The sequence below is a fragment of the Topomyia yanbarensis genome, chromosome 3 (genome assembly GCF_030247195.1).
Source record: "Topomyia yanbarensis strain Yona2022 chromosome 3, ASM3024719v1, whole genome shotgun sequence".
NCBI classification, from domain to species: domain Eukaryota; kingdom Metazoa; phylum Arthropoda; class Insecta; order Diptera; family Culicidae; genus Topomyia; species Topomyia yanbarensis.
This window is the reverse complement of record NC_080672.1, coordinates 170458241-170479305: the sequence shown is the minus strand read 5'-3', so window position 1 is coordinate 170479305 and position 21065 is coordinate 170458241. Positions and strand designations below refer to the sequence as shown.

The 21065-nt window shown below is 37.6% G+C and overlaps 3 protein-coding genes across 3 annotated transcripts; 2 read left to right on the top strand and 1 right to left on the bottom strand.

The window, feature by feature from the left end:
* Positions 1–7253: 7253 nt before the first annotated feature.
* On the bottom strand, positions 7254–8192 carry LOC131689603 (co-chaperone protein HscB homolog). Its single transcript, XM_058974812.1, has 2 exons — positions 7851–8192; positions 7254–7759 (listed from the first exon to the last, which is right to left on the bottom strand). Exons 1-2 carry the CDS (start codon positions 8019–8021, stop codon positions 7259–7261), a joined length of 672 nt encoding a protein of 223 aa, XP_058830795.1. The 5' UTR covers positions 8022–8192; the 3' UTR covers positions 7254–7258.
* A 7913-nt stretch (positions 8193–16105) lies between these two features.
* LOC131691234 (uncharacterized) lies at positions 16106–16542 on the top strand. The gene is made up of 2 exons (XM_058977474.1): positions 16106–16295; positions 16363–16542. The coding sequence occupies exons 1-2, from the start codon at positions 16231–16233 to the stop codon at positions 16454–16456; spliced, it is 159 nt and encodes a 52-aa protein (XP_058833457.1). The 5' UTR covers positions 16106–16230; the 3' UTR covers positions 16457–16542.
* A 14-nt stretch (positions 16543–16556) lies between these two features.
* LOC131691233 (N-acetylglucosamine-6-sulfatase-like) lies at positions 16557–19219 on the top strand. The gene is made up of 7 exons (XM_058977473.1): positions 16557–16686; positions 16744–16803; positions 16855–17193; positions 17244–17418; positions 17472–17983; positions 18048–18164; positions 18608–19219. Exons 1-7 carry the CDS (start codon positions 16564–16566, stop codon positions 18755–18757), a joined length of 1476 nt encoding a protein of 491 aa, XP_058833456.1. The 5' UTR covers positions 16557–16563; the 3' UTR covers positions 18758–19219.
* The last annotated feature ends 1846 nt before the right edge of the window (positions 19220–21065 follow it).

Here is a 21065-nt window from a genome sequence, read left to right as displayed (position 1 = left end):
ATAGAAAACGTCTTATAAATCGATAACCTTTAGCACAGAGTCTGTTCTATAAGCTGTTCTTTCCCGAAAAACCATGCATGCATGAGTCACCATTGTATCCAAGTTTGCATACAAGTCCCGTATAGCGATTGCTGGTCGATCGAAGCGCCGTCCAGTGGCAAGTTGCTACTTGCTGTTGTCATTTCAAAGCGACAGTTTTATTTCTTACACACGTTGAAAATTTTACTTGTATGTCAGTTCTCAGTGCCTTTAGTCCTACAAGCTCAAGTTCTTCAACAAAATTCTTCACTATGAGCATTCCTAAAACTTTGTCGAAGACACCAACTTTCTATCTCGTCAGTATAAAAAGTTAATTTTTAGCATTGAAAATGCTTTACTCTACTATATGGGGCTGGGGCTAGGTGTAAAATTAAAATCTAATTTCGAACTGCGTCACGAAAATGTGGCATAATTTTAAACGACTGTAGCGCTGTTAATTGTTGATGGATTTGCGTAGTTCAAATACTAATAGATTCAGAGAAGTCCAACTTACAAATTGGTTGCAACTATAAATTGGTATTTCAACTGTACACTTTTGAAAAATCCGTATCATTCTAAAACATTGGGAAAATGTAAAAAAGCAGACAAAGTTTTCGCTTACGTTTTGTTAATTATTGATGGATTTTAATGATGCGAACACCAATCGAAACAGAAAATTGCCATTAAAAAATTGTTATCAAATTTATCTGTGTATTTTATTAGCACACTATTGAAAAAATTCGTAAATATGCAATAAATAGGGAAAACATATATAAAATTTTCACAAATTTGCGCAAGACTTTCCCTAACACGGACCTCATCTCGACATTCATAAGCTTCCTACACAATTCATCGCTTGATATAAAAGGAATGTTTTTGACCGAATTCCTTCATTGCCATGCCTGTTCTGCTGGCAGAACCAGTTGGATTATCGCTATTGTTGCTGTTAGATCTTTCATTTGATCACGAGCTACGGAAAGACGTTTGTCTGTGTGCGCTGGAAGAATTTTATTCGCAGCTTCAAACGACGATTGCAGAACAGAAGCGAGATGGCGAACTGCTGGTTTATGCCGTGTGTATCAGCCGTGCAGGCAAGGCTCAAATCATTCCATAGGATTCTCGTCACATAGCTATTAGCAAACTGTGCTTATCAGGATGAATATATAATGGAAAAAAAATATTTCTCAACATACATATGATTACGGCCTAAAAGCCAACTGTCAAAATCCACTTTGAATGGAAATTCCGGACAAACCGTTACATGCCAATCACAGATGTTGGTAGTAAACGAAAGAGAAAAGTTTTCTCTTTCATAAACTGTTGTGAACTGTGTTCAGCTAGTAACGGTTTGTTCGGAATTTCCATTAAAAGTGGATTTTGATAGTTGGCTTTTAGGCCGTAATCATATGTTTGTCGAGATTTATGCCTTTAAGTGTTAATAATGCTGCATTTAATTTTTTTTAGTTCGACCATAGTAAGCTATGCCAAATTTCAATTGTTATAAGATTGTGGGGAATATTCATATGAACAATTCCTCCAAAGACACCCCGTGAATATATTCGATGCTTTGGCCTCTAGTGAATTAAGTTCACGTTTTTGGCGTTTCCGGCCACTTTGGGCCCATGTCGTAAATAAGCCGTCGACAACCATGCGTGACTCTTTCTTCAATGGAGACGGAATATGTCGCAGAGGAGAAGGGGAGGTGGGTAAAGGTTTCACAGAGCCGTAGCAATCCTGCTTTGCGTGAGGGGGCAATTATTTGCAAATATTTTTTTGATAAAATTTAACGTATATTTAAAGCAAGGACCTAAAAGAAGAAGGATTTTTAATATTAAGAGCCACGGTACTCAAGGCGGTCCTGACTCCTGCGGTAGAACGCAAAGGGTTACGTCGTCGCAAACTTTAAGCTTACTCATATGATATTATTCCACGCTGTTCTAAACTTTCTTCCTTCATCGTCTCGCTCGTTACAAGATAAAAACAAAAAATTTACTCACTCTTAGTCGAGCTACTACCCGATTTGATTTTTCATGTGGATGAGGTGATTGTGCAATGTCGCGACACGCATACAATGTTGCACCCCAGGATCCCGAAGCTGCAGTATTCTTTAAAGTCGCTCTGTGAACCTCAGAACATGAATGGTTTCAATTCACCTGGAATTTGTGCAGAATCTGGAAGAATTCTGTGCTGCAGTGGCAACCGTAAGATGTTTAGGATACCAACTTACACCTAGAGGGGATCCGTCTCACCATCACCGGAAAAAACCACAACCTATAGCAGAGATTGGAGAGTCGGATATCGAACAACCGTGCCGCTATTGGAAGGCTGACCGCATACAAAGACGGCAAAAGATCGGCGAAATTATGTACGATTATTACTCCTACTGAGCTTCGCATGCTAGGAGCTCACCAGCTGACAAAAAACGCGACACACTAATACAGCAATAGTATAATAGTGTATTATCAAAATGACTAAGGCGTTACACTTCTATGACCAAATCACCCACAAGAAGCTCAATTGCAGCGAAGGTCTGGAGTAGGGATATCAGCGATGTCACTAGCTTTTGAACCGGTATTTGGAGGCCCTGGACAATATTGCGAAGGGCAACCGTGGCGCGAGGAGAAATGAGCAGGTGAAGAAAACGACGAGATGTCAGCTGTCTCCGTCGAAATCAATTATTTACGCGAGGGTACGCGGTACCTTAGGAATTGGGCGTAACGCGAACCCCGCTTATCGTCGGATTTCATCACCAGTGATACCACAATTCTCCTCCCCAAGGACATACCAATTACCTGTCTAACAAGTCTGCACAAGATCATGAGCACATTCATCACTATTTATGTAAAGGCCCACTGTGAGAAAAATAGCATCCTGATAGAGGAGCAGAAGAGATGAATAACATACTAGATTGGAAAGATCAAGCCATCATCGATTCAGTCAATGTTAGAGAATTTGTTTGTAACCAACGGAACATTAGTATGGCCTATATCGATTACAAGAAGGCATACAACTCCATACCGCACTCACTCCTTATTAAGGTGTTGAATATGTATAAAGTAAGTCTGTAGTCTGCGGTTCCTGCGGCAGGTGATGGAGAGGGGGACGACAACACTGCTCAGCTCAGAAGTGAGAAAGACGTGTTGCGGTCTAGAATACATCTTGCGGAGGAACTTTCAAAATGATTCATTTATCCCGCTCGTCCTACCGTTCAATCAAAACGGGCATGACTATCAGATAAGGTATAGAGAAAGCTCACCGGGAGAGATGACCCATACTTTCAACGTAGACGATATCAAGATCTATGCTGACTCGACAGAAGATTGGGTGTAGTCATCAAACCAGTCGAAAGAATTAGTGGCGACATCGGCATGACGTTTGATCTAGAAAAATGCCGATCTGTTCAGCTACTATCAGTGCGATTGGTCGACACAGGAGGCTGCGAGATCGATGAAGGCGAGATGATTTTGGACACGATTCGTGGCAAATCGTATAAGTATAGTATAGGCTTCCTGCAGCTCTGCGGGATTCGCCACACCGACATCAAGCTTAAATTCCGAAATAACGATATTGAGTCAGGTGAACTGTATCTTGAAATATTCCCTGAACGCGGGGAATAAAGTCAGAGCAATCAATACGTTTGCTGTCCCCGTGCTGACCTACAGTTTCGGCGTCATCAAATAGAGGAAGGCATTTAGAATTGCCACAGGATGAAGGAGGACAAGGAATTCGACATCCAGGCAATATGTGCAGTGCAGGTGCTACAACTGCGAGAATACTTTGTGGAAAATTCCAATCGACATGGAGTATACCAAACAACCTTAACTGCAATTTGCTGACTACAGCGGAGAATATTGCAAAGTGGAAGCAGGAAGCTGTGCACGGTGCCCATCCACACCAGTTGGAGCAGCCGTACGTTGATAAGGCTGCATCTAACCTGCGGTTCAAGCAAGGTAAGCTCTCTTTGCGATCGAATCCGACATGACTGCCAACCACGACAGGATAATGCCGTCGAGGAATTACAGGAGGTATGTTTGCCACCAAGATGTCGAGGATATATGCCGGATGTGCCATTCACCGCACGAGACCTGCGACCACATTATGGCAGGTTGCTGCGTACTAGTCATTGCAGCCAATACCGAGCATCACAACAACGTTGCTAAGAGTTTGCGCCTGCAACATGGTCTTTTGGAAAAGATTGTGCCGAGCTACCTTTATCTGTCTGTCTGTGCCTGTTCTGGCAAATGCTCATTTCAAGCTGTACTGGGATCACACTGTTGTATTGGAACAATACCTACAGCGCAACCGCCCAGATATACTAGTCTTTGACAAGGGTCGACGACGGCGGACCACAATCTGCTCGTTGCAATAATTGCCAGATATCGCCCACTGGCCTTTTACTGGGTAACCACCAACACAAACATGCGCCGTGCCTTGTTGTGTTGTGACAATTTGCGGCGGTGAAGTTTCGTGACGATAATAATTTTACACAGTACAAACTATACAAACCGGACCCTCCTACTCACTCTTTATTGCTTTTTATTTGATTAATCTTCAATTTCGTTCTTGTATCAATTTCATATATGAGAAACATACGTAGTGCGGCAGAAAACGCGTGAGGGGGCAAAGCCCCCCCTTGTCCCTTAGATTGCTACGGCTCTGAGGTTTCAGCGTGAAAAAAAAAACATTTTTTTAGAACTTTGCGTATAGCAAATTTATTAACACTTCTGTACATTGTAGTCTATCATTTCAATAACATGCTGTAATTTTTTTATTCAAATATATCGACAAACTACTCGGTGACGGAGCTTTTTGTACAACGTTTCTGGAAAAAAGATGATTTGCGGTGTTACCTGCCAGTCAAAAATTATCCGATTTTTTTCAAACTTCACATACACATTCTATGTTAAAAATACCTAACCCTACGTTGAGTTTTTGAGATCGCTTTTCATTTAAGGGGGTATTTACTCATAAAAAGGGGATTTTTTTCGTGAAAAATAGTAATTATTTAAAATCAGTAAAAAAAACCTTCTTAATTGAACATTTATCTCAAAAACTCAAGTTAGGGGTTAGGTATTTTTAACATAGAATCTGTATGCAAAGTTTGAAAGAAATCGGTTAAGTAGTTTTGGAATGGCAGGTAACACTGCAAATCATGTTTATCCACAGACATTCTATAAAAGGCTTCGTCACTGAGACGTTTGTCGATATTTTTCCATAGAAAAATTACAGCATGTTATTGAAATGATGTACTATAATGTACAAAAGTTTTGATCAAATCGTTTCACGCAATGTTCTAAACAAATTCGCAGAAAAGCGTTAATTCATTCTGTACGTGATCGACAGAAATCTTTTCCGCATCAGCACAACACTATTATCGACATTTGCTTGAAATTATTTTACAAATTAATTCTTCCATGCAAAATAACAAAAAAGGGCAAAAGAAGACCCGTCTTCGCATATCCCGGTCCCAGGCGACGACGCTTAGAGTCGACTTCTTTACCCTAGCTTAACTTTTAAACGAGGTTCCCCAGTACGTTTGAACCTGGCTTAAAAGCTCCAATGGGGAATAGACAGAAAGAATGAACCGGAAACGGTGATAATTCACCTTTTATTGGACACACTGGGAAAAGATATGTCCTCAAGCAGGAATCGACCCTGCGATCTCTCAGTCTCTAGTTGGGTGCGTTAACCAGTCCGCCATCGATGAACTGTAATGATACATCACAGATTCCCAACAGTATCGTGATCCCCGCCACAGTCTTAATACCTACAGTGGACCGTCCTCTACCCACAATGCCTCTCATACGCGAATTGTCACCGCCCCTTCTTCTCAGGCAGAATTCACTCGTTAGTCTATTTTTAGCTCCGCATGTTGTGGCATAGGGGGAGGGGGAGTTAGCTATATCGTTACGTAACATGTTTTCACCGAAGAAATAAATTTTTTTCTAGGAATTTGTTACGTAATAGGGGAGGGGGGATGAAGAAATTTGTGACAATTTGTTACACGGGGGAGGGGGAGTCAATTTTGAGCAATTTTTGCGTGACGTAATTTATGAATGGTCCCTTCACTGAAAAAAATCCAAACGTTAATTCTATTTGCCTCAAACCGCTTAAAATTCATATGAAGAAGAAATGCTATTGTTATCACGCGCACACATACCTTCTATGTGTCAACTGTATTAACTATGTATGCACACACATAAGTTATGTGTGCATATTGTTATAGAATGGGGTTTTATGTTCCTAATAGTTATGAAATGTGAATGTAAGATTAATATTTCTTGTAAATACACACATTAGGTTTATGTGCCAGCAAATAGTGTCTATATGCCTCCGTTAATTGCAAAAATCTATGTGTAAAATCAATAGGCATAACGTTTACTTTTTTTTGAGTGTTAGCTAGCTTCGACACCGCCAGACTTTTGCTGGTGTGCAAAGCTATAGGAAAGCGTGTTGAAGTCTGCCCTCAAAGCCCAACGACAGATACTAACGGCAGAACCAGCCGTTGATGGAATTTCCATATATTCCTTGTTTTGACGTGAGTCTTGTTTTTACCTTTTTTCAAGGTTTTTCGGAACTTGTCCAATGGGGAATAGACGGAAAGAATGAATCGGAAAACTTTTATTGGACACACTGGGAAAAGATATGTCCTCAAGCAGGAATCGAACCTGCGATCTCCTAGTCTCTAGTTGGACGCGTTAACTACTCTGCCATCGAGGAACATCACAGTTCCTCGATGGCGGAGTGGTTAACGCGCGTTAACGTTAAAACCATTGAGAGTAACAAGATTCCAGCAATTGCAGGGCTGTTTCGGATTATCGTTGTTCTCATTGAGAAGGAGTGTTATACACCTGCGATGTGTATCATCTTAACTGTCGTATGCGATCCCATATCCCTTTGTACTGGGACGTTACCAACTTTACCAAAATGAAGCTACGCGCCAAAACGATTTTCTTCACTCACTCCTGTTCAACAATTCGTTTCATACCGACGTAGAATAAAAACGCGTTTCTTTTAGATTACGTGTCGCGTATTTTACTCTTTCGACGTTCCTTTTTCTGGCCGTCTCCGGTTTTTATTTTCACTGTGTGGGTTTCGCCACACTTTATTGGCTTTTTGAACGGATCTCATTACTAATGATCACAGCACTTTTAACTTACGTTTGACAACATATTTTCTGAAGCAAATAAGGATAAACTAATTTTGATTTGGCGGAGAAAGTGTTGAAGAATGAATGCAATTACTGCAACTTATATTTCAACAGCTTTTCTTTTATAACTCCATCAATGTTCAGCAAATATTTTAACCGAACTAGAGTTGATTTTGCTTTATCTAAATCATTTGTATCAAAATATTCGTATAACACAGTGTAGAGATGATCGACATCACTGTTTAAATTCGAAGCAATTGCTTCTAGCTCGGCCACGTTCTCAGCTGCTTCCACCTGTTCATTTATGTCCATCATATCCGATAAAAACTCAGGATCGACAGAAGTATTTTCTTCATCGATTAGGATTCCCTTTTGATGTAAAATATACGTTGCACGTTCTAGAGGTACATTCAAAGTTTTATACGCTTTGTTGACTAGTGAGCTCCACTCGAGAGAGTTCAATTTTTCCTTGTCTGACTTCTGACTGAATTTATCAGGATGCAAAATGCTTTGTAACCTTCGAAAGTTTGTCGATAACACCGACATGTTTACCGCGAATGTCTTAGGAACATCTAGTAAATTGAAAAAGTCCTGGAATAGGAATAGTGGTTAGTGTTTTAGTTGATAAGCTTCAAAAGTTTTATGGCTATCTCTCCACGCATACTAAAGAAATGGTCATCACCTCATTTTCAACCTTTTGTAGCGAGCCACATGAAACACAGAAAAATTTGTTCGTTTTCACCAAAGGTTTGTTGCAACTCCAGCAGATATTTGTGCTTAAGCAGTATGCATTGACCATAGTTCTTTGTACAGATCTTATCGTGAAGATATTCTGTACGATTGATTTTATCATTCCGAGGGTCTATAACTTTCTCCTTGTCCCGATAAAACTTTAATCCACCAGGCCGTCGTTCGATTAATAAATTACAAATTACATTCACTAAAAATTACACAATGATTTAAAGTTTGTTTATAAATAGGTAACAGCTGATATTGAAAACGTTATGACGTTCTTGTCTGAGGTTGATCACGAAACAGAATCAGATTACATGAAGCAAAACACGCTGTGTTACATAAAGTTACTTTCCGAGACCCAGATCGATCGACATTATTTTGCGCTCTTTGCACTGATAAAATAAAATATCCATTAATGCGTAGAAAACTACGCATTTTCAATAAAAGTGGAATAACCCATTAAATGGGTAAAGAGTTTGTACCTATAAATGAGTACAGATCTTGTACGTCAACCTGGGTATGTTATACCCATTATTTCTCGCAGAACTGCTACAACGAAATGCGTAAAAAATACCCATTCATGAAAATCGCTCCAGAATGAAAAATACTGTGAATAGAATTATTTCAGAATTTAAAAAAAAAACATAAAGTTACACTCATTTCACATTATTGTCTCCTTACAAAAGTATAGGAATCTAGATAGAGATCCTATTCCAAAACTCCTTAACAAAATAAAACCGCCAACTGGATATATTTTTGATGGCTGGATCTTTTGGCTGTTCTAAAAATGCCGAACTAGTGCATATTTGCAACATCCTCAGTAGTCTAAACAGCCGTTGTTTTCGGAGCATCGCCGAAATGTTCCGTTTCCGCCACGGACTCCGATACAGGTCGATAATTTGCAGGTTCCACTACGATCCTTAGTTAGCAGGTTAACTTGCTTGAAATAATTCATAAGGAGTTTTCACCCATTGTTAAGATCAATATACCCACTGACATTACCTCATCGAGTAGTTGTGAAATGGATAAAAAGTACTCATTGTTAGAAACAAAAAAATACCCATTTTTTGACAGCTTGAATAACTTCCGAAAATGGGCAATTTGAATACATAGAATGGGTATTTTTTTTTTACCGTGTATATAAAGTTTGACATTGACCCTAGGGGCAGATCACTTGTGATGCATTTATAAAAATCAGCGAAATTAAATGCATTTCTTTCTATTAAAATAGTAATTTGTAATGCATTTTGCGTTGCGTGCATTGTATTTAGCGTTGCGTGTAAGACCTCAAAACTACAAAAACAGCCCTACATTCAACAAAATATCGAACAAAGTGGATCAACGTAGGACGATTGTTAAACAATCTTTTCTGTGAGGGAGTGCAAAAATGGAAATTAAATGCATTTTTTTTCTAATTTGATGCAAATTTGTTATACATTCCTAGAAATATCTGCCCCTAGCATTGACCGCTCCAAATTATGTTCGGCGCTATGCACAATCTTCTACTAAGCACCCGCCGTAACTTGTCGTTTACTGTAAAAGTAGTGTGGGTCTCATTAGTAGATACAGAACACTAAATTAGGATTGTCGCTGGCATCAGTGGTAGTAACATCATTGTTTTGATTCCGATATATACCTGTCAAATGGGCCAAATAAAAAAAGCAAAGAAATAATCCTCTATTGTCGTTTCATAGCGACTAATCATTTTTGTTTCGTTTGACCAGCAAAACAATGGCCATTATTGGCAGATGGGTTTTCACTAATTAGAATGCACAAATTATCTAAACATGTACTGAATTTTGATAAATTTTCATTTCCATGTGCGGTATATACAAACTCTTTCATTTACACCGAGATAATTCGTTATATTGAATGTATTGATTTCTCATATCATTTTTTACAATTTGTAGTAGAACATAAACATTATCTGTCACGCATTGATATCATGTGAAAATTCATTAAATTATAATAGTAGCCACATAGAAATTTGTTTCATCATTTTTCTGTTTACCTCCCGTTTATTCTGCAGCAAATTTAATGCATTGGACGTTTTCGGTCTTGAATGCATAAAAATAACAGCAGAATAAACGAGACAGAAATGAAAAATAGGCAAACTCTGCATTTTACTAATTTGAAGATCGACTAAATGGTTTTTTATAGTTTGTGGTTCCAAGCAGGGCATATGCGTGTACACGCAAAATTTTATTTATGCATCGATAGCATATACTTTTCTATCTGCCTCTCGTTTCTTCTGCTGTAAATACTAGAAGTATATGGATGAAAATGCATAGAAATCACAGCAGAATAAAAGAGACGAGAATAACAAGTATACTAACTATTGGGATTTTCGATTGATTGACACCGGTGCAGTGGATTGCACTGGTTTTGCACTTTCTAGCTAAAGTGGCAATGGAACATACCCAGTTTTCTGCACTTCTGCTAGAAAGTGCAAAAACGGTGCAGTTTCAGTGCACTCCACTACACCGGTGTCAATCAATCGAAAACCCCATATGCATATTTTTATTTGTCAGTGTACCAAAAATGGGGACCAAAGACTTTTACTAAAGATCCTAATCTACACGCAACAATAAAATAACCTACACAGTAAGTTCTTTTAACTTAAATTTAGATACTTTTGAGCTGTGCGTCGCTTTCGCACTTATTAGTGTTGTCAAAAACAAAACGAGAGATTCGACTCAGTCGAGGTCTTCCGTGCAGTAATGTACTTTTAAGTTGTTTGGGGTATACTCAAAATTAGGTAATTTCAACTTAAATTTAAGTAAATTAAACTCAAGGTTGAGTTGTTATTTTTGCCGTAGTTAAATGGAAACTACCTTCAACACGGTTTACCTAATTTTACCTATCTGCACGATACCACAAGATTGAATCAAAAGTACTTAATTTTAGGTAGTTTTTCGGTGGCGTGTGAACAAATTCTGCGTGTGGGGCTCGGAAAGTAACACTATGTTTTTTGCTTCATGTAACATCCCAGTAAAGTTCAGCCGGAAATGAACTGGTATTCTGGCTGGTACCAGTTCGTATTCCAGCTCCCAACCGATAACTTTATTAACAAAATACGAATTAAGGACGATTCAGATTCAGAATCCCGTCAGGATAAGTTTAATGTTGCACAGAGAATGCGTAAAATTCGCAAACGAAAAAAGCAGTTTTTTTCCACACCGTATGTCAGATTTTCATAAAAATCAATCAGCGTATGTAGAATGTTGTTACTGTACTGCTGATTGATTTTTATGAAGATCTGACATACGGTGTGGAAAAAAAACTGCTTTTTTCGTTTGCGAATTTTACCCTTTCTCTGTCCAACCTTAATACTTTTCTCTTGTGCCCGTTCACACGTGCCGTACGTCAAAACGTTCCGTGCCGGTGATGTGTATGAATGCCTCCATTTAACTGCATGTAACTTATCCTGACGGAACGGTGACGTTCTGTTGAGGTTGACGGAAGCTGATATATCGCAGAGATGCCAGCTACTTTTTTCAAATGTCTGCAATAATAATTTTAAAAGTCTGGGAAGAACAAAAAATGTCAGGAAAGCTAGTGTAACCAAAAGCCTTATATTCAAAAATCTGCAAATATCTGCAACCAAACTAGAAAATCTGCAAATATCTTCGTCATCGAAAAAATCTGCAGCTTAAATTAAAAGTCTGCGAATTTGCAGACTTGTCTGCAAATCTGGCATCCCTGATGTATCGTCCTTTAGAATCAGCCAGTATTCCGGCTGATCTTAACTGGAGTATTTTGCATTGTATGAGGTAAATCAGATTGTGTTACACCTTGCCTCAAGGGGAAAGAAGAGCGCACCCGCCACGTATATGGCACCCCTATCCCATTTGTACAGCGCAAATTCGTTAATTGGGTCACGACTGCGCCCCAACTAGCGAATCGTATCCGTTAATTGGGGCAACTGACAGCTGACAAAAATTACCCAAGGGAAACGCTGATTTTTTGTTTTCTTTTATAAAAAACAAGCAAAAATATTTTACAATTCACAAAAGTTGGTTGTTTCCTTCCAGTTTAAAGTTGTTTTTTTTTGTGACAAAGTATGTCATTAGTGTTCTTTTTGCCATCAATTATTTTTTTGATAAATTCCTTCACATAAAACAGGAAATGGATACACCGTCGGGAAAAAGCCGATAAAGCACAAACATACTACGTTGCCACTAGCTAAAAAAGATTGGATAATGTGATTGAATACATGAGAGATGGCCTTCAAAAGTTACTAAACTAACGTCTCTGCAACACAAACTAATCGATGCTGACTGGAAGAAGCGAAATATTTAACACATTTATTTCACTAAAATCATTCCGAAATATGAATTCAAAAAATAAAATTCCATTGAATTTAAAAGTATGATTTTTTCTGGATCGCCACAGAAATCAACCAATAAACCTCTTGAAATCAATGACATTCAAACGTCAATCAGTTTTTGAGTTTCAGTTTTGACATAAGAGTGTCTTTTAGTTGGGGCATGCCCCAACTAGTGAACACCCAACTAACGAACAGCCCAACTAGCGAACACCCAACTAACGAATTTGCGATGTATTGAACTGACATAAGTCAACATCTCAGCGGGCACATAAATTATGGGCCCCACTGACAGTTCGAATTGTTCTGCATGTTTTGCTCAAAGCTCGATTTTCTCGAATCAGATACCGTACGACATGTCTCAATTTTTAGACATTTGTTAAAAAGTGAAAATTGGGTCATTAAATGAGAAAAAAAAGTCGTTTTTTATTACTTACATCGATAAAGCTGATTTTCGTGATTGCAACAATATTTTTTTCCAACTCAGGAAACGTGAAAATAATATTAAAATTTAAAATAAAGAAATATGTTGACAGTCTGGATTTGACACTATAGGAAGGGTTTGACATATCGAATTTCACGACAAATGATGCCCTGTCAGAAAAAAATAAGGCATGTTTTCTCGGTTTTTCCACAGGGTTATTTTTATTTGACATAAACACCATACATTGCATATAGTTTTTTTTCATTTTGGGTGTTGTCCTGATAGGCCAGATGTAAACAACCGCTGTTTTCCTATGTATGGTTGCCAAGTTTACATTAGATTTATTTTAAAAAACAAAATAATCGTTTTTACGTATTACAACGAATTTTTTTTTAAAATCATGTTATATTATGTATATTGGACCTAAAATTTATCGAATGGAACGGAAAACTATATATAGCTTAATGACCCAATTTGGATAGCTAATTCAAGCATGATTTTCGAAAACACCGTAACTAACTAATGTATACAAACTGACATTAATCTTAATGTACATGCTGACAAACATTCGTTTCATTATTCGGTAATGCAGCTGAAAAATGCGCAATCGAAATAATGACGAACAAACAATTGACACGTCAACAGTGCATAAATATAGTTTCGTCATGTTAGTTACGTTAGGTTTGGTACTGCTGTAACACACGTTATTTTAATTTAATCGGTTTTTGTAACTAAATAATTAAAATATACTACAATCTTTCTACTAAAATGCTCAATGTGTTTCTATAAGGGGAACAAGAGCACGCAGTTCCTTAATTCTAGCCAATATTTTAAAGAAAAAGAATGCAAGTAATGTTATTCTAAGCACCAATAATTAACTTTCAGCACATTTTCATTTTTGATTATCTAAATCTATCCCACAGTAGATCAAATCTAAATACTTGTGACAATGCGAGCAAAAATGAGACATTAAAATCGACTAATTGAAAAATGTCGAAAGTGTAAAGCGGACCCTACACGAGACCAGAATATTGTCAATACAAATATTGACAAGACAGCATCAATACGTCAATCCCATTTGAATTCTACAGGATCAATATTTTCAAAACGACATTACACGATCAATATATTGATCAATAATTGGTTTATTGACAATATTTCTGCTCGTGGAGGGTCCGCTTTAAGCGGACCCTACACGTGCAGAAATATTGTCAATAAATCGATGATTGATCAGTATATTGATCGTGTAAGGGTGTCTTGAAAATATTGATCATGTAGAAATCAAAAGCGGACCCTACACGAGACCAGAATATTGTCAATACAAATATTGACAAGACAGCATCAATACGTCAATCCCATTTGAATTCTACAGGATCAATATTTTCAAAACGACATTACACGATCAATATATTGATCAATAATTGGTTTATTGACAATATTTCTGCTCGTGTAGGGTCCGCTAAATGGGATTGACGTATTGAAGCAGTCTTGACAATACTTTTATTGACAATATTCTTGTCCCGTGTAGGGTCCGCTTAAGAGTGATGCTCAGAATAACGTAACCTTTATTTGCCTTCAACACACTGCTCAAAAGTGACAAACTACAAATGTTGGTTATCTTCATTGGCATACTGCCTCGGCGGAACAGTTCAGTCATAGAATTGATTAAAAAATGATAAGATTAGTCACCACAATTGACGAAACTGAAATAACGTAAGTGCAACAAAGATACCAAACCAACGAAAGTAAAACGACGAAACTGTGAGCGGTATACTAATAACATCGTAACTTTAATTTTTCTTCAATCCGCTCTTTTAAATGTCTTGATCGCGAATGTTCGTTCCATTCAATGGAAAGGCGTCTTTGGTGAGCGTTTTGGATGAATTGATGCAAAAATCGGTATGGTTTTTAAATAACATTTAAAACAAAACTTCGAAAATGTCATCGCCGTTTTCTCTGTTTGGGTCAAGTGCGAGTTTCGCTGTTTTCAAAAATCATGCTTGAATTGTTGTTTTGGACAAGTCGGCGAATAACAAAAACTCTATAGTACACTACACTATAGTTCACCAACAAATTAAACGAACTCGACTATCACAAAATTCAAGCATGATTTTTGAAAACAGCGAAACTCGCACTTGACCCAAACAGAGAAAACGGCGATGACATTTTCGAAGTTTTGTTTTAAATGTTATTTAAAAACCATATCGATTTTTACACCAATTATTCATCCAAAATGCTCACCAAAGACGCCTTTCCATTGAATGGAACGCACATTCGCGATCAAGACATTTAAAAGAGCGGATTGAAGAAAAATTAAAGTTACGATGTTATTAGTATCACGCTCACAGTTTCGTCGTTTTACTTTCGTTGGTTTGGTATATTTGTTGCACTTACGTTATTTCAGTTTCGTCAATTGTGGTGACTAATCTTATCATTTTTAATCAATTCTATGACTGAACTGTTCCGCCGAGGCAGTATGCCAATGAGGATAACCAACATTTGTAGTTTGTCACTTTTGAGCAGTGTGTTGAAGACAAATAAAGGTTACGTTATTCTGAGCATCACTCTTACACTTTCGACATTTTTCAATCAGTCGATTTTAGTGTCTCATTTTTGCTCGCATTGTCACAAGTATTTAGATTTGATCTACTGTAGGATATATTTAGATAATCAAAAATAAAAATGTGCTGAAAGTGCATTAGTGGTGCTTAGAATAACATTACTTGCATTCTTTTTCTCTAAAATATTGGCTAGAATTAAGGAACTGCGTGCTCTTGTTCCCCTTATAGAAACATTACCTATATTGAGCATTTTAGTAGAAAGATTGTAGTATATTTTAATGATTTAGTTACAAAAACCGATTAAATTAAAATAACGTAAGTGTCACAGCAGTACCAAACCTAACGTAACTAACATGACGAAACTGTATTTATGCACTGTTGACGTGTCAGTTGTTTGTTCGTCATTATTTCGATTGCGCATTTTTCAGCTGCATTACCGAATAATGAAACGAATGTTTGTCAGCATGTACATTAAGATGCGTAGAATGCGGGGGAGTGATAATCTCAGTTTGTTTACATTTGTTAGTTACGGTGTTTTCAAAAATCATGCTTGAATTGTGTTGAATGAAATTGATTCTGTTTCTTGTGGAGTGGATCGACCCTAACGTGACGTTTTAGATGTTGGCATAGAAATGATGGCGGTGTAGCAGATACCTGAAATCCGCATAAGAATACGAAGTGTCGCAGATTTAAGAAACATGAAACAGATTCAAGATAATCTTTATATGGATTTATTATACATTTTCATGCAATGTTCTATTAGAAAACCTGTAAACAGGTGATCAGTAACAAAATCAAAGAGCGGCTCGTCTGTCGTTCGGCCAGGGTCTCAGAAAGTAACCCTCTGTAACCCAGCATGTTTTGCCTCATGAACATCCAGTTGTTTTGCGCACCATGTGCACAGAAAAGTGACAGCTGACTTGAAAAAAATTTATATAAAATTTCATCGAGCAATCATTTTTTTTTGATTCTGTACGATTACGTATATAACTCAGTCCAGTTTACTTGTACAGCAATGGTACAGAAAAGCAATGGTTTTACGGCATTCTTCAAGAATATTTATTACGATGAATACAAATGGTAGGTTCTTATCTTAATTATTTTTTTATATTGGATCTATATCTGTCATAATTGTTTGTGTTCATAGGGCTCTCGTGAAGAGTGCTTCATTATTCATCTTGGGAGTACGGATCGCAAATGAGTGTATCGGGCTTGAGCTGATGCCGACAGTTCCACATTAGTGATAGATCATTTCCGTTTATATACCTATTACTGTAATTTACATTTCGATTAAATGCATATTAAATAAATTGTAAGGTGTTTGAAATCTGAGTTTTTCACGAGCGTTATGATAACTTTGATAACAGTATTGTATGTACTTTGTGTTATTTGTGGTGTTAAAAGTGGTAATCAATTTCCCAACATAGTACTGGTTTTGACTGATGATCAGGATGTTATGTTAAAAGGACTGGTTCGTATAATAATAGAATGTTTCAGTGTCAAAGACTTCTAAAAACGTATCCTTTAGAACCCTATGATCAAAACTCAGCAGTTAATTGCAAACCAAGGTGCCACCTTTACCAATGCAGTAGGTAGTGATAAGAATGTGGTTTCCAAAATTAGAATTATTTTCTTGCAGTTTACGTCATCTCCAATTTGCTGTCCGTCGAGGAGTTCAATACTCTCTGGTCAGTACGCACATAATACAAAAACATTCAACAATTCTGAGTCAGGTGGATGCTATGGAGCCCATTGGCGCGAGAAAATGGAACCTGTTACATTTTCGGTGCTACTACAAAAAAACGGATACCAAACATTCTATGCAGGGAAATATTTGAACGAGTACCACTCTGAAAACATTCCACCGGGTTGGAACGAATGGTTCGGGTTGCATGGTAATTCAAAATATTTTAACTACACATTGAACGAAAACGGTAAGACTGTTTTCTATTCGGACGAGTATCTAACGGATCTTCTTGTAAGTTTGAATGGATACATTGACGTAATAATAATATTTAAATTTTGTAGAAAGCACGTGCATTACATTTTATCACAAATGTAACAAAGAAAAGTCCATTTTTTGCCATGGTGGCTCCTCCTGCTCCTCATGCGCCCTATACCGCGGCTATTAGGCATCACGAGCTGTTTCCGGAAGTTAAAGCGTTGCGGACTAAAAATTTTAATATACCGTGTGGTCCATTAGGTATGCATTCTGACAACATTCTTCTTATATGAACCTGAATTTATATATCTTAGAGAAACACTGGTTACTCACTATGCCACCATCGCCCCTCCCGGATGAAGTGTTGGAGGAAATAGATATCATTTATAGAAAACGATGGCAATCCTTGATGGCTGTTGATGAGATGGTTGCAGCAATTGTTGAACTTCTTGACAACGAAAATATAATTGACAACACCTATTTTGTGTACACCTCGGACAACGGTTATCACATGGGCCAATTTAGTCAGCCATACGATAAGCGTCAGCCTTACGAAACAGATATCAAGGTACCATTCCTTGTTCGAGGCCCAGGAATATCTCATAAAAGTTTAGTTACGTCACCAATAGCGCTAATAGATATTGCACCAACTGTCCTCGAGTGGGCTGGCATTAAAGCACCGTCTCAGATGGATGGTGTATCGTTTAATCCCACACTTACGCAAACGGAGTTCAAAGAACGACAAATTTTGATTGAATATTGGGGCGAAGGAACCGTGAAAACGTACAATCCTGAATGTCCTTGGCAGAAAAAAGATAAATTATTTGTAAGTTTATTGTAATTCAGAATATTGTTCGTTTCACTAAATACATAATTGTACCATTTGACAGCTCTGCACAACCGATATAGCATGCCATTGCCAGGATTCCTGGAATAACACTTTCAGCTGCATCAGACATTTGGCCAAAGATTTGAATATGGCATATTGCCAGTTTAAAGATACTGAGGTACTATTATATAAAACCACAGAGAACAGACGTTCATTTAAAATTTTAATTATTTAAATTATATTAACCACCCAAATTTGAATGTAGTGCGGTAATTGTCACCGGGTGCGCTACTATACTTGATAGCCCGATCATTCAAAATAGTTGACATAGTACCGGGTACCAACTATTTATGCTGTTTTTGCTTGACACCGAAACTGAGTTGGGTTCCAAACCCCAGCAGTAATGGGTCTAGCTTGAAACAACTTAAAATATCATATACATTTTGACAACAGTTGAGGCTAAAACCTGACTCAGTTTCGTCTCAAGCAAAAACAACATTAAGAAAGTTTCTATAGCCACACGTTACACCTCTAACTTCGAATATTTTGAGCCGTCCGTTCTCTGTAATACATTGTTCAAAAATGCATGTATCGTATAATGTATGTATCACTTAATTGCAGAATTTTATCGAAGCCTACGATTTGACAAATGATTTCTCTCAAATTGAGAATATAGCCTACGACATGTTGCCGTCAATACGAGCGAAATACAGTCTTGCCCTCAGTAATTTAACAGAGTGTGTGGGCGAAACCTGTCGTCAAATATATTGAGAAAATCGGAATAACCTATAATCCAAAGAAACACGTTTAGAGTACGCACGCTGAGGTCTCGCATTTTTATATTCCCACCGGTCAGGTGGGGAGGGTATGAGGAAGAAGATATAACTCATTTGCATCTCCTGGCAACACATGCAAATACATTCGTTTTCCTATCTTGGCGAAATGAGTCGAACGGTAAACACAACACAGAAATTGTTGGTACAGGAAATCTTTTTATAAACAACAACGATCGGTTTACTCGCAAAATCGCGTTATTATAATTTTTGTCCAGATTTTATGATGCTGACCTTTAAACCTATGTAATAAAATTGTCCATACACTCATTTTATTCGAAATATATAAACTTAGGGTGAAATATAGCATAGTGCTTTCGCATAGGCCTGATACGCCAAGACAAGTTTCGGCTTTCGGCATAAACAGAACTTCTGCTTAGACGGGACATCACCAGTTTAACCTGTCGTTCGATTGAAACAAAATGTGTTTTAGTTTTAGGGATTAAGCGTCAAGCCGGCGCTAATCTATTCCGACAAAAAGTTAGTGTCGGTTTCTGATGAGACGAAGTTGAAACGCACCCATGACTAACAAGGAAAGAGTAAAATGATGGTGACTATAATCACAATACCTTTTTCATATACATCCAAAAAACGTTGTGACGTCATGCTCGATTGGCTCCGGCATTTGACATGTTCATTTGGCTCTAATCAGTGTCTCCGCCTAACTACGAATATAGTAACTACAAGCGGCATTTTCCGAGCCCCAGCTCGACCGGAAGGACATTTGTTGCGCTCTTTGTTTACTTGGCTGATCAGCTGTTTTGGAGAAAACCTGAGAACAGTTGATCAGCCAAGCAAACAAAGAGTGCAGCGAATGTCATTCTGGTCGAGCAGGGGCTAGAAAAGTACCGCTATGTACTGCTTCATATCAAGAGTTCAAATGGTCTTTAGTGACAAATGGAAATAAATTGAGTTATTTGCAGCACAGCATGTAATCATTGTTGCATAGCTAACGAATAACAAAAACAGATTTTATTGGGCCCTGTATTTATTAAAATAACAAGCATTATATAAAAGGTAGTAATATTTTCGTGATCATGTTAGAACATTTTGCCCACGAGACATTTCAAAGGGACATTCGCGAAATATTTCCTAGCTTCTGCAGCCGTTCATATGATGCATCTTGCAAAACCACCACAAGATTAATTTCTTTTGATATTTTCCCACTGCACTTAGGTACGTAGTAAAAAAGTCCTATACGTCAGAACAAAACAAATTATGTTCTAAGATCAATTTGAATAGTTCTTTTTAATCGAGTGAAATAACTTACGATGGCAATATAGAACATTCATTCATTTATTTATTTTATTTATTTGAATTTTCGGAACGTATTTGACTACTAGTTTTCTACGCTAATAGCTGGAAACCTAATTCAGCCGCCAAAATAAACATAGTAGGCAAATGCATCATTATAAACCTGCATTATCTAAGAAAAGTTTATTTCGGCTCTGAAATACCCGAAAATGTGTATTACTCCTTTTTGTATGTTAGTGCATCGTGACGCCCTTCTTCACCGTCCTTTGACAATCAGCTGTTGTTGTTGGGGCTTTTAACAAGTGCCTCTTATTGATGTTCTTGTGGCCTTACCTGAGCCATGTTTTTATTTCGATTTGGTATTACGTATTCTCAAACAAGGATTTGTTTTAGGTCCGTGAAACTTCAACCTCATTTTTCTCAGGTGAATGTCACTTAGTACCTTTTGAATAAGTACTCTTGAATTTATCGGTAGTCGGCCGATTCTGGTCTTCCCTACCGATTCACAGACGACCAAGACAAAACTACGGATATTTTGTTATCCCTACCGAAAACTACCGATTTTTATTGATTTTGGACACATCCTACTCAACATTCATTTTTTTGGTTGAATAGGGATCTTTAGGAGTGTGCGGGTTAAGGCATATTCTGATGCAGATTAGTACCGTTAGTTAATATCTCAGTCCTTTTTCAATTTTTTGGCCCGAAACTATTGAAAAAAACATTTTTTAGTTTGTTTCCTTTTAGGACCATAACACATCCAAACCCATGCGACTTGCACGACTCTATAGGTTGCCCTATCAGATCTACCATAGTTTGCAGATGAAACTTGGGATGGCAGGCTGCTAGCGGATTGAAAAAGTACCAGATCATGCTGTGTGGGGTGCTGTCCCGGTTAACAATGAGGCGAACGAGATGTTTGCAGTTACGTCATTTAGTAGGACAACTGTCAGTTTGCTGGTTGAATTTAATTTGGTTTTTTTTAATTTAAA

What these genes read in the sequence shown, in the direction of transcription:
- LOC131691233 (XM_058977473.1), top strand. Translation starts at nt 16,564, where the DNA reads ATGATAACTTTGATAACAGTATTGTATGTACTTTGTGTTATTTGTGGT. An exon ending in ATGTTATGTTAAAAGGACTG is followed by an intron (nt 16,687 to 16,743) that starts GTTCGTATAATA and finishes CGTATCCTTTAG; the next exon opens with AACCCTATGATCAAAACTCA. An exon ending in AGAAAAAAGATAAATTATTT is followed by an intron (nt 17,984 to 18,047) that starts GTAAGTTTATTG and finishes ACCATTTGACAG; the next exon opens with CTCTGCACAACCGATATAGC.
- LOC131691234 (XM_058977474.1), top strand. Translation starts at nt 16,231, where the DNA reads ATGGTACAGAAAAGCAATGGTTTTACGGCATTCTTCAAGAATATTTAT. An exon ending in TATTACGATGAATACAAATG is followed by an intron (nt 16,296 to 16,362) that starts GTAGGTTCTTAT and finishes TTGTGTTCATAG; the next exon opens with GGCTCTCGTGAAGAGTGCTT.
- LOC131689603 (XM_058974812.1), bottom strand. Translation starts at nt 8,021, where the DNA reads ATGATAAAATCAATCGTACAGAATATCTTCACGATAAGATCTGTACAA. An exon ending in TACAAAAGGTTGAAAATGAG is followed by an intron (nt 7,760 to 7,850) that starts GTGATGACCATT and finishes TTCCTATTCCAG; the next exon opens with GACTTTTTCAATTTACTAGA.